Source organism: Lycorma delicatula, chromosome 13 (genome assembly GCF_047948215.1).
Source record: "Lycorma delicatula isolate Av1 chromosome 13, ASM4794821v1, whole genome shotgun sequence".
Lineage (NCBI taxonomy): Eukaryota > Metazoa > Arthropoda > Insecta > Hemiptera > Fulgoridae > Lycorma > Lycorma delicatula.
Window position 1 is genome coordinate 49637472 of NC_134467.1, and position 14098 is coordinate 49651569.

At 32.8% G+C, this 14098-nt stretch overlaps 1 protein-coding gene across 1 annotated transcript in view; it reads right to left on the bottom strand.

Annotated features, from left to right (window-relative positions):
- The window catches only part of LOC142333600 (endothelin-converting enzyme homolog), a 152254-nt gene extending 138560 nt beyond the window's left edge, over positions 1-13694 (bottom strand). Inside the window, exon 1 of the mRNA XM_075380922.1 lies at positions 13111-13694. Within this exon, the coding sequence (XP_075237037.1) occupies positions 13111-13623 (513 nt within the window). The 5' untranslated portion in view covers positions 13624-13694. The remainder of the gene's footprint in view (positions 1-13110) is intronic.
- Between the last annotated feature and the right edge of the window lie 404 nt (positions 13695-14098).

Below are 14098 nucleotides of genomic sequence, written 5' to 3' on the forward strand. Positions count from 1 at the left end.
ACCCGTCATGTTTGTAATAAAGTACAGATACTGAAAAGCACATACAGCCTTACGGGAAAACGAGTAAGTTACAATAATTGTTGAAAGCAACGGCCTCCATTATGCGATTCGCATAACTGAATGCGACCTTGCATGTTCTTAAACATATGTAGTAACGTTTGTTGTTGAATTACAGCGAAACATCTTCGATTTCGCTCGGGAAAGGTGTGATGACGGGTTTTGTAACCCGTATCCTTAAGATATCCCTACCAGAAAAAGCCAGGAGTTGTGACCCCTCGATCTTCTGACCGAGGGGATCAGAACCCCATCGAATTAACTTGTCCTTGAAAAAAATCATCCCAGAAAGTCATAGTGTTGTTGGCTGTACGAGCCGTAGCATCGTCCTGCTGAAACCAATCGTATTCTAGCAGGTCTATAGGTATAGCGTTTACAAATTGTTGCACCATCTGTATGTAGAGCTCACTATTCACTGCGCCGTGAAAGAACGTCATGAGCATTCCCCTACTTAAAATTGTACACCAAACACCCGATTTTTGTCCGTGCAGCTGATGCGGATTTCCCGTCCACCAACAGCGTGAATTCTGTGCGTTCACGTATCTCTCGAGGTCGAACCGTGCCTCAGACCAAAACCGATCGTCGTATTCTTCCCCGTCTGGCGTTACAGATGACGTGAACCGTTGACAAAAAACTACACGCGTTTTCCAGGGCCTGCAGGTAACAACTAGTGAACAACACGAACCGACAACACGACCGGTTAGATATGTGTTTTACAGACTACTTGGGACTAACAGAATATGCGGCTTGCGCGACGATCAACTTTTGTGATGTTAGCGCTTTCGGTTGATCGCTTTTGTTCGCATCTGACTCATTCCCTGTCACTTGGAACTTGTATTACAGCCGGGTCGATGGAGGACGTGTTTGGTACATCCACACCGTACTTTTCTGTTAAGACATTCTGGATCCGGGCGTAATTGACTCGTGTAATGTATTGCGAGACGACAAATATTCTCTGTTGAACTGAGTAACCCGATTTTCCTTCATTTTTGACACTTAAACCGGCATATATATTTTTCCGTAAGGTTAAGTCGTTTTTTGAACGCTGTATAAAAATTATTTTGAGTAGAAAATAATTTTGTATTTAAACAATCGATACATCACACGGTTATATTTACGATTAAAAAATACTCGATTTGTTTGTTAAGTTGTACTATAAATAGAAAATTAAAACAGCATTAAGAATATAGTAACTTTAATAATGAAATAACACTATTGTATCTTGTGTTAATAGGTTAGGCTACCGGTCATGAATATTCATCATACACACGCAAAATAAAAACTTATTACGTTATTGTTTCGCTTCCCAATTATGCCGGTTAAGAAATCCCAATGAAAAAGATAAAACCTACGAACAATTGTAAAAGTATAATAAATAAGTCGGTTATTTCTTCTTTACCGATAAGTTTGAATTAATTTTACTCTCCCGGCGAATATATCTAGAACAGGCTACATTAAACGGGAAATTGTGGTGATTATGTCAAAAATTGGGCGTTCGGATTATTTGGAAATCTTGATATTCAGTTCATCTAGATCATTCGTTCTCAAAGCGTACGATAACGCCCTCTTATGGGAGCTGGAGGACTTCAGGGAGGAAGGTAGAAGGCCTACAGAAAATCGGGGGCATTCAGGCCCCCAACGTGTTGTATTTTACAACGCTTTGTTCAAATCAATTTTCTATAAGTCTTATTTAAAAGTTTTACGTTTATTACTCGTTTAACAAAACCGTTTTAAATCAAACATAAAAAAGGGTGTTTTTACCCCGATTTATTGGTTTTCACCTCGGGTTTCTTAAAAACTACTGCAAATACGGTACTGGGATCCATTTTATACGATTTTTCACCTCGATAACCATCAGACATTACTAACTCTGCCCCTTAATTAACGTCCTCAAAATTTCAATACGACCTCATTTCACCGGAGTAGCTGAAATCCGAGCGAAATCTTTCACTAGTCGTAACTCGCAAACGAAGCATTTTTGAAAATATGTTTATATGAAGTTTTTCCAATTATTTGCACGAGTAAAATAGGTTATAAAGTTCAGGGAAAACTTTGTGATACATCCTGTATGTACGTATATAATGTCTGCGGTTAGGTTTAGAACAGAAACATAACAATTAACGCAAGTATACGTTAATAAAAAATTATTATTCCGTACGAGCGGTAGCTTTTTTTACGTAACGACTGACTGGTGATACAATCAGGCGTCGGGAGCGATAAGAAATAATATATATACATCTATATTAAAAAAAACATAAATTAAAAATTTGTTATGTAATTTTTAAATTTTTATCTAAAAGAAACTCGTTAGGCGCTTATGTAATTCATATACGGCTAATTTTTTCATCGTTATATCAACTCGGTCTTAAACTACGTACGTCAGATTCGCGGTACGGAACCTTTCAGTCGAATTTTGAAGCGCTTCCGCTTTTCCATTCGCTCTGAAATTTTACATACAGGCTTGTTCGTGATGACAACACATTTTAGCAACATTTTCAAGCAGTTAAGATGCCCCTAAATTGCTAAGCGAAAAAATGTCCCTTGAACTTATACAACCTCGTTTATATGCATATTTTGTTAGTGGAAAATAACCTAGTAATTTGGATCTAAAATTCGCGCCCGAAATTTGGAAAAATTTACTACTTTTTAGCCGTAACCGAATTTCCGGACGAAAATCGCAAATATCTCGAAAACGGTCGGTCCTGGCGCTCTGAAATATTTTTTCGACCCCGTATCGGATACCTCTTCCGCTATTGCTAGTACGATTACTTACAGGTCATATTCGGGAACCTTTTTGACGTTAGAATACTTTACCCGTATTTTTTTTTTATTTTATGATAACACCGCATGAGGTTGAAAAAGTTAGTGCGTGGAATATGTAATTAGAACTTTGTAGCGTATGAAAAACGCCGTGCCTGATCGGGATTCGAACCCGGGACCTAAGGATGAAACGTCGAGACGCTACTTCCGTGCCACGGAAATCGACGGAGCGGTTAAATATTTGGTAATGAATTTAAGCGACGTTTTAAAATCGCTTAAATCAATTTATTTTATAAACGTGCTTCAGAATAATGAAAAATCAGCATTATTATAAAGAATAATGTTTGTAGAAAAATTATTCCTTCCACACGTAAGAAATTTATCATGACGTATGTCTAAATATTTCACCTTATCGTTCAGAAACTCACAATTTTTAACTGAAAATAAAATGAATCGATTCCTTTCACGAGTAATTTTTTTTAAATTAAACACAAAATTGTTAGGGAAACATATGTAATCCCCGTTTTCAGAATTCTTCACAAAATAAGAAAATTTTGAAATCGTTCCAGAAACCGGTTTTTTCTAAATATAACTTCTGTTCCTGTTTACCAGGAAAGTCCAGCATTTTTTCTTTTGCTGAATCGGCAAATTGCAAAGCAGATAAACGACTGAATTTGTCCTTGAACGGTTTAGTAACTATTAGTATGGTAACGAGTCAAGGACAAAATCTAAAGAAAAAATTCTGTAAAATTACTTATTACACGACTGCCCAAGATGGAGTGAAATATATTTATGGTGTATGTGTGTGTGTTTGTTGCATTGTAGCGGCTCAACGGCTGAACCGATTTAGGTGTACGACCCCGCGTTGAAATCCTTAAGCGTTACGGGAATGACAGAGGCTATATAAATACTATATAGTAAGTTGTCACTCGCACGCTCTTTAATTATCCTATATTAAACAGCGGTTTTTTTTTTTGCATATTAATTTTTAATATTTATCTCTTGTTCTAGTAACATTTAAAAATATAATTATATGACGTTTATTTACCGTTAAAAAATTTCTTGGAATATCTCATTTTATAGTAAAAATGAACAGGTACAAAAATAAAAAAACAGGTTTCTTTTATCAAAACATAATAATAAAAAAATACATAAAGTAAAAAAAAATATCGTTGACCCGCCATTATAAATTCTTAACAATATATCTACTTGTCTAAATATAAGGTTGACGATAAAACCTATTTCTTTTTCGACAAAATAAATAAACAAACAAACGTTATAATATTTTATCGTATCTTATTGACAAAATTAAAAAAGGTTTTTATAACACACGTTCGATTCATAAAGTTTCCCTCGGTTTTTATATTTAAACTAAAAGTTTCATTTCGAAACTATGTAACGGAAAAAGTAAAGAAGTTTCAGGATAAATAAAATCGATTAACAATTTTTTTGTGTCGATAAATACGATTCGTCATGTAGATTGCCGGTCGGGTCGGTCTAGCGGTTAACTCGTCGTCGTTAATCGGTTGTTTAACAGTTGATTTTCGAAGTCGAAGGTTTTCACTTCGAATCCTATATAAAAGTATGAAAGATAGTCGGTTTTATACGGATTTGAAAACTAAACAGTGGATACCGGTGTGCTGGGGGTGGTTGGATTTCGATTAACCACATCGCAGGAACGGTCAGCCTGAGTCTGTACAAGACTGCATTACGTTTATGTCATACATATCATACTCATTTCATTGGCCAAATTGAGGGGGGGGGGTCACTAGTTGAACGGATGCAACGTATAATTAGACATATATATATAAAAATCTGTTGTGGACACCACATGACTTTTACATATCCACATCCAATCCAATTATATATCCACATTTTTAAAAAGTTCGTAAAATTTTATTTCACTAATAACTTTTGATATTTTTTTAAATATTTTTTTTAATTGTTATTATTGAATTATTATTTATTGTAAAACTTTTTTTTTTACAATTAGAGGTTAATAAATCAATACATTTCAATTAAAATAAAAAAAAGTTAAAAAAAATGAGATGAAGTCAGATTGTAATCGATGTGCCTTTTGCTTGTAAGATCCAAATATTTCATTAATTAAAATTTTATTTGGCTATAGCTGTGGAACCGATGAAAATAAGTACCGCTTATAACATATCGTTGAAAAGATCTGAATGCGGGCTTGTTACTGCAATTAAGAAAAACTCCAAAATCCAGTTTTTTTTTAATTTTCAGTTATGCGAGATACATACGTACGTACAGACGTCACACCGAACCCACCGGGTTGATCTAGTGGTTGTACGCGTCTTCCCAAATCAGCTGATTTGGAAGTCGATAGTTCCAGCGTTCAAGTCCTAGTAAAGTCGGTTATTTTTACACGGATTTGAAAACTAGATCGTGGATACCGGTGTTCTTTGGTGGTCGGGTTTCAATTAATCACACATCTCAGGAACGGTCGAACTGAAAATGTACAAGACTACACTTCATTTACACTCGTACATATCATCCTCTGTTCAAGAGTTATGTTAAAACGTAATAGGCGCTACGGAAATCGTAAAGAAATTCAAACGGCCTGCCCTACGCAGGAACCGACTGAAAAGGAGTGAGTTACCAAAAAGCTGTGTTACTAAAATTCGATGAAGAAATAACAGTTATAAAAATGAAAGCCGTTATGTATCTATCCGGTAGGTACTTCGTTCCAAAAGCAAATGAAAGATACGGAGGTGTAAAAAACGTATGTTACGTTTAATTTTAAGTCGGGCTGGAACAGTTCACAAATTGCAAGGTACAACATTAAACAGAGGTGTAGTAAAATTTGGGGGAAAATGCTCTTTGCAAAAGAACGAGTTTATGTAGCTCTAAAACGAGTCAGAAAGTTAGACGGTTCAGGTTAGTTGTCCGACCTTGCGAGAGACCGCAAAAGACCGTGTAGTGTGATGCACGTATATAGAATTATAAGATTCCCACTGTCCCTACCGATACTATATATTATATATAATTATATTGCGTCTGAAATGTTTAAGATGAGATATAACGATTTTTGATGATTATATTAACGGTGCTACATATCTTTGCAGAAATTTATATTATCGTACAGATGTTGCCGCGGGACTATTTTCTGAAGTAGGCGCCAAATTTTAAATACATTACGCGCAAGAGGTGTGATTACTCTTGCGTAATCGGTGTGATTACGAAATTTATTTGAATTACGGCTTTAGATTAATTTTAAAATTTGGCGCCGACTTCAAAAAATAAGTTTCAAAAATTATATTGAAGGCGAAGGGAAATTTTTTTGTGCTTTTTGCAGTCGATTCCATTTTTTTTTTCAAAATTCTTTTTAGTTTTGTAATTTTGTCGAAACGGAAATACGGGCAGACCTAAAAATGGACACTGCTCGTAAGAGAAAAGAAAAGTACTCCAAAATCAAAACAACTTAAAAGATTCGAGGGAGAAGTCGCGCAGAAATCCCCAATCAAGTCTGAAACTACATAAACTGTGGATATGTAAAACGCTGGAATAGATGATATGCGAGTTGTTAAAAAAATTCCAATGATTTCATTCGCAAGCGCTTTTTAAATAATACTCGAGTACAAAGATAACATCGTGATTCGTAATTAAAAAGAATTATTTAAAAAATAAATAACTATAAAAAATAATTCTTTTAAAATTTAAAAAACAAAACGGTGAAATTTAGATTTCACGAATAAAAGTAAGACTTTTAAAAATTAAAACAATTATTTAGAAAACGTTATTTAAAGATTAAATTTTATATAAATATAGAGAATACTTCAATGAAGCGGGAAAATTTTAAGTTCCTGTATTTACACTTTGCCGATCAGAATAAAAAATTTATTTATTTAACGGAATCCTGTCTTCAATTTCAAAACTGAATATCACCCGTATTTGTAGCGAATCGTGTAGCGCACTCCAAACTTTATAAGATTTGTATTCTAAACATCCTTTCCTTCTTTTTCCTTTTTAGCCTCCAGGAATTACCGTTCAGGTATTATTTCAGAGGATGAGTGTAAGTGAAGCGTAGTCTTGTACGGTCTCAGTTCGACCGTTCCTGAGATGTGTGGTTAATGGAAACCCGACCGCCAAAGAACACCGGTATCCACGATCTAGTATTCAAATCCGTGTAAAAATAACTGCCTTTACTAGGACTTGAACGCTGGAACTCTCGACTTCCAAATCGGCTGATTTGGGAAGACGCGTTTAACTCATCGTCTGAAGCAATATCTAACGGTTGTCCCGGAGGTTAAAAATAAAAAATAACCTAACCCATCGGTCGGTCTACCGGTAAACGTGTCTTCGCAAATCGGCCGGTTTCGAAGTCGAGAATTCTAAAGTTCAAATCGTTATTTAGTTTTATACCGATTTGAATACAAGATGTGGATACGGTGTGTTCTTTGGCGGTCGGGTTTCGGTTAACCTCACATCTCGGAAACGGACCTGAGACTGTACAAGACAATTCATTTACACTCATACATATCATCCTCTGAAATAATACCTTACGGTAAGGTATAAACAGGAGAATAACAGGAGGATAAACAGGAGAAAAGAAAGAAAAAATTTGGAAAACCTAAACGGTGGACTTTAAACAGACTTAAAACTAAAGGAACGTAAAAAAGTCAATTTTAAAATACATAAAATTCATTGAAAAAGTTAATTATTTTAATGACGTATTAACAATAATCAATTAACCATAAAAATAAACATTTTAATTAAAATCTTAACGTAAAATAAAATTATACGCATATAAAATAATACAAGTTTTATATAGGTTTATTTATTAATTTGAATATCGATTTAATGTTGCATTACGTTAAATTAAAAAGAAAAAAATAATTATTAATAAATATGATTTTAAAAGAAATAGTCACGTAACCGTTAAATAAATATCGTTAACTTTTAAATAAAATAACTATAAAGATAGAAAAAACTTTTTCTGCATCTCTTACAAACTGGATATGTTCTAAACACTTTATATATATATATATACACAAGGTGATTTACGAAGAATGTAAAACAAATTCAGGATATGATTTACTCAAACCCACCGGGTTGGTCTAGCGGCGAACGCGTTTTCCCAAATCAGCCGATTTGGAAGTCGAGAGTTCAAGCGTTCAAGTCCTAGTAAAGTCGGTTATTTTTACACGGATTTGAATACTAGATCGTAGATACCGGTGTTCTTTGGCGGTCGGGTTTCAATTAACCACACATCTCAGGAATTGTCGAACTGAGACTGTACAACGCTTACATATTATCCTCTGAAGTAGTACCAGAACAGTAATTCCCGGAGGCTAAACAGGAAAAATAAAGATCATGTTTTACCGGTGAAGATAAATAAGATAGTTCATATAAAAACAGATTCGGTAACGCTTCGTTAAAGAATATCGGCTGGCGAAAAATTTCTGCGCTTTCGGTGCAATTAAACCAATCTGCAGTTTTTGGACAAAATTAAGAGGTAAATTTGGTGAATTTATATGAAAACATTTTAAAAATTGATAAATATCCCCCAGAATTGAATTTTAGATAGTTCTCGAGACATCTCGTGTTAAAGACGAAATATCGGGGTTGAAAAACACACTATTTACGTTTGGCGTAAAATAACTTAATTAACTGAATAATAAATACACAGAAATTCTAGAGAATGTGATTCTGAATAAAATGGTACGAATAAAGGTATAAGAACTAAGTAAAAAATCACAATTTTCTACACAATTGTAGAAATTTCCCATCGCGCAGCATTAGCCGCGCTATGGGAAATTCCTATAATTCTACGTTGTTATTAACGCACGGCTTACACAAACAACTTAATTTAAAAAGGTATTTATCATTTTATTTGAATATATTTATTCGTTTATTTAATTCAGTAATTCTAAGTAAAACGCGCGCGCATACCGTATTTAATTCGCGCGAGTGTGGCGATACTAGTGGTGGTTCTGAATAGAATTTCGGAACTTACATAGAACAAACTCCGCCTATATGGTTAGAAGATCGGTGTAGCCGCGAGGTTTAACCACCGGTTACCGAGTGTAGAGTTTGCGACTCGACCAAACCGAGTTAAACTTTAAATATTATTCATTTATTTAATTCATCATGTGTGACGTCACAACATAGCAGACGACCGTAACAAGATTTTGTTTGGGTGGGGGTGCGATTTTACAAATATTATTGTTTAATCGTTAACAAATACGCTTAAAAAATATATGACCTTAATTAGGCGAAAGCTCGAGAAATACTGAGGACTCGTTGAGAGCTTTTCAACGTTATATCATAATTTTATTGGTTCCGGAATAATAGCCAAATAAAATTTTAATTAATGAAATATCTGGATTTTACAAGCGGAACGCACATCGGTTCAAATCCGACTTCATCTCCGTTTTTTCTAAATTAAATGTATTATTTATTAATAATTATTAACCACCGATTGTAAAGAAATTACGATAATTTTATAATTCAATAACAACAATAAAAAAAAAATCAGAAGTTATTAGTGAAATAAAATTTTATGTACTTTTAAAAGTACGTATATGTCATTTAATAGGCATTATTACTTACATATGTGTATATGTAATAGATTTGGCGAAACATCTGATTATTTAATATTAATTGAAAATTATAATTTAGAATAGTATTATTTCTGGATTTTCTACTTTAATTTCTGTTTATTTTATCTACATTAAACTTAACTACAGAGCGACTGAAAAATAGACCCTTACAAGAACAACATATACATGCCCGATCTTTAAATAATTTCAAAAAATTCGTGTTTTAGTTCATTACTCCTCTGATATTGTCGGACAATATTCTCCCGAAATCGGAGTTGATCATTTCGTTTATTTGTTTTTTTATTGCCGATCATTTAATAGCCCTTTGATTTGATATAATTCTTGTAATCTTAATTTGTGTACACGTCCTCTAGTTTTCGAATTTTCTCTCTCTTTATATTATCATCCTCTGTTAATATTTTTATTCTTTCCACGGTCAACGTTTTCTTCCTCTTTATATTTATCATCTTCTCTCAATTTTTTTATTCTTCCTCTTCATATTCATCTCCTTGTGTTTTTTTTTCAGATATATTTCTTCACATCATCTTTCTTTTCCTGTACGATCGTTTCTTTTTCATTTTTGATTATTCACCAAATAATCCGATAATAAAAACTGAATATTTTACACCGTAAGGTCAAAATTAACATTTGTAACCGGTATACTGGAGCTAAGTAAACGGAATAATTTAATTATTATTAACTTTTATTTATACGACACACCAGAAATCTGAAACTTTTGTTAATCAGCAACTCACGAAGAAACAAATAATACCGATCTAATAATACGAGTAATAAAGGGACTTTTTTTTACTCTAACCTAATATTTCACGGATTAATAATCGTACAAATATTTGATGTTAATAACTAATATTGTAGCAACGATGTAACTGTCCGTTTTATAAAAGAACTGGAGGATCGTATCTCGCTTTCAAATGAAGTGCAACAAATATGTATATGTAATTTAATAGGCGTACAGCAGTCATGTGATGTCCACATCAGTTTTTTTTAAATTTTATTCAAAATGTAACGCTACATATGCCCCGTATTTAGAAATTTTTTTAAGCCGTTTACGAAGAATTTATGTACAGCCCCGGTCCAAAGATATTAATTAAAATACTGCAAACAAACATTTCCCGAAATTTCGTTTAAAAAAGGTTTTTTTACGTTTTTTGAATTTACGGGGGTCGTTAAACGTAGAAGACTGCAGAAGAAAATTGACATCAAAGAAATTTTGGACCGATTTATATACCTTCCCTTTGTAACTACAGCACGAGGTAAAGTACATCGATAACGGAATCGCAATAAGGCGCTTCTAGTAGGTCGAAATATTGTGTCTAGTTTCGTTGTCCGGTTTTGTAAAGGTGGATACTGTTTTCTTCTTACCGAAGAGTGTACGATCATAAATCATAAACACAAGAATTAGTTGACATTTTTATTTTACCAAATATCTGTCTAAAGGAATAAACACTTAACTGCATCAAACATCCGTACAAAAAACATTCTAATTTTTAGCGGGAGCTCTAAGAGATGAATGATATAATACTTCAAACGGGAATATAAATAAGTAAAAAAAATTTTAATAATAATAACGATGACAAAACTAGAATTTTATTTAAGCGTTTTAAGACAAAAGAATACGGGTTCGTGTTGTTTCTAAACGAAATAAATTTGTTCGTCCAAGAGAATTTCTTGAAGAGTAATTTGAGTCAAAAACAGAATTTTAAGATTCGTTTTTCCTAACCGATTGAGTAAAAAATTCCTGACTCTCATTATCTTTTGCCGTAGCCATTTACTCGGCAAAATATACAGATACTTTATTTACAGCCTCCAATTCAACTCTCGTAGCTGCCCGACTCGTGTCTTTTTTATTATTTCTTATTACGTTCATTTTTAAAGGTTAATTTTTTAAGATTTTTTTTTACAATATACATTTATAATTAGGTTATTTTTTGTGATAAATTGTTTCACTAAAATACTTTGCAAAGTACAAAAAACCGCAATATTTAATAAGTTTCTTGCGTAAAAATGAATATCACGGTAACTAAAAGTAACACAGATAACAAATAAAAATTAACTAAAGCGATTTAAAAAAATAATCGGATCGCACGTACGATTCCTTAAACGTTTTTCACAAAAACTAGCCTACATTATCTTGCAAAGTAAACAAAAAATAATAATTAATAACTAGGTTTGCATAAAAATGCTAAGAAACAGATTTCAGTTTAACGATGAATATATGTACGATCATAGCTAGTGTAATACAAGCAATACAGATAAGAAAACTAGAACAGAACACCTTATTTTGTTCAGAAAACAAACGTTATTAACATTTTCTTGAAAAATATTTTGTCATTATTATTCTAGCGTATTTGCAGAACGCCAAAAAAATATGGTGCGATGACGTAAGAGCATTTCGTAGCTCAAAGCTGGAATTTTGACGCTACACAACTATAAAGAAACATAATTTTAAAAGTTGTACCGATATCTTTAGCCGCTGTACCGATTAGTTTAACTAGCCACGCATCAAAAATCTTAACTAGAATTCTGTACATAAGAATTGAGAGGAGAGTGGAAGAACTGTTAGAAGAAGACCGATTTGGTTTCAGAAAAAGTACTGGGACAACGGAAGCGATTTTAGGCCTCAGATTAATAGCAGAAGGAAGATTAAAGAAAAACAAACCGACATACTCTGACCAGAAGATCCGGGCAAAGAATACACACATGTATCGCATCTGTCGATCAAACCCGGTACCGCTGGGAGATAAAAAAGGTTATCGGTGAAGGCTGAGAATTCCTTAGCTTAATTAATTCCATTATGCTTTCCTTTACTGTGCGAAATCACTGCCTTCGGCCCGTATTTCCCGGTCCAACAGTTCTTTACACGCATCACAAAAAGCACGACACACTATCTCGTCTCGACCGACTGAATTTTGGGTGTAAGTTTATATCTAACTGCTGGTCATGAAACAGCGTTTTGAGACGCTATCTAAATTAGATAGCGTCTATTTATTTATAATAAAGCAACTAATTACCTAAAATTAAAAAAAATTCACGGTGATTTGACAAAAATTTTAAGACAACTGTTAACGGCCTTTAAATTTGTTAACGGTACCTTTTCTTAAAATTTCACCGGTGAGAAAATTAACTGGAATTTGGAATATTTCTACTTTAATATAAAAAAATAATCGGAGAACGTAAGAACAGGACAGGAATAGCTGTTTGAAGTACGTAATTGCTATGTGCTGGACGATGGGGTCACCAATTCCCGATGCCGGTAAAGTATATAATATATATTTTGGCATTACTTTTATTAATAAGTAACAATTTTAATTCTGTAACAAAGACGCAATTCTCTGAAATCTTTCCTGATCTTTTTCAAAAATTCCTGTCTTTTACTGACTTTTCCTGCCTGTGGGAATCGTTAAATCCTAAAGGCATATTTATATGCACGTTAAAAAAAAATATTTTCAAGTTTAATATGTTATTAAACAATTGACCTATTTAAAAAAAAATTCAATTAATCAGAGTTTTTAAACTATTTTTTGTTATAATTATTGATTAAATAAAAATGAATAATGGGTTTCAAGGAATAACATTTTTTTAAAGAGAAATTAACAATTTTATGTTAGAATACTCCTCATTCTAAATCCACAAGATCAAAAAAAAATTATAACAAATAATTTTATAACTATTTTTTTTTAATTAACAAAAATAAAAAATTAATTTAACTTACCTCAGCAGAAGCTTTAAGACAAGACGATCGTCGACAAACAGGGAAAAGTTGAGAATGTGGAATCCTTGGCCAAAATATACTCATAATTAAAACGGTAAAAATCAAAATTAATAAAATAATTAAAATAATACCGGCGATAACAAGACCGATTCTTGATAAACCGGTTTTTTCTTGTAAACGTTTTTCAAAAACGGTTGTTTTCGGAGCAGATATTTTAATATTATTAAATCGTCTTTTCTTTTTATTTCCGTTACTGGAAGATTTCGATTTTATACTTTTTCTATTCAAATTATCATTAGTATTCGACTGTTTACCGTCGATCGTTGAAGAATCGGCGTTAAAATTATCAAAATCGTTTTTATCTTTTATAGATTCAACAGATTTTGTTTTCTTATTTTTTAAAGGTAGACATGGATCTTCTTCGCTAGCGATAACAGTACCGGTTTCATCATTTTCGTTGTTTAAACCGTTTTCTAATGTCTTTTTACGTTCAGATTCAGGTGTGCTAGCCATAATTACCGTATGAAAATATTATTACATTAAAAAAATGATAACCTCTTTCTAAAATGAAACGACGGCAACGATCGACGTAAAATATGTGCACTGTATAACGTAATTTCTAGGTTACTTAATTCAAATGTTTTTAAATAATCGATTCGAATTCAAAAGATGTAAACGAAAATACATAAAACGACATAAAAATAAGTGAAATTAGTTATTTTAGCTCGCTCCGAACACTTCAGTCTTTACACGACCGCATGCATTAACTCCATGTTGTAAAACTTTATATAAGAAATATTTTTTGACACAAAATATACGTACAAATAAAATGTAACGTAAAGGAAAATAACAATACCACTAATATGTTGTTTTAAAAACATTCACAAGTTATTTAAATAACTACAAAAAAATAATTAAAAGCTTCATCACGAGTTTGACAGAGTAGGCCCAAAACAGTCAACAAATACATGATGCGAACAAAACAAAC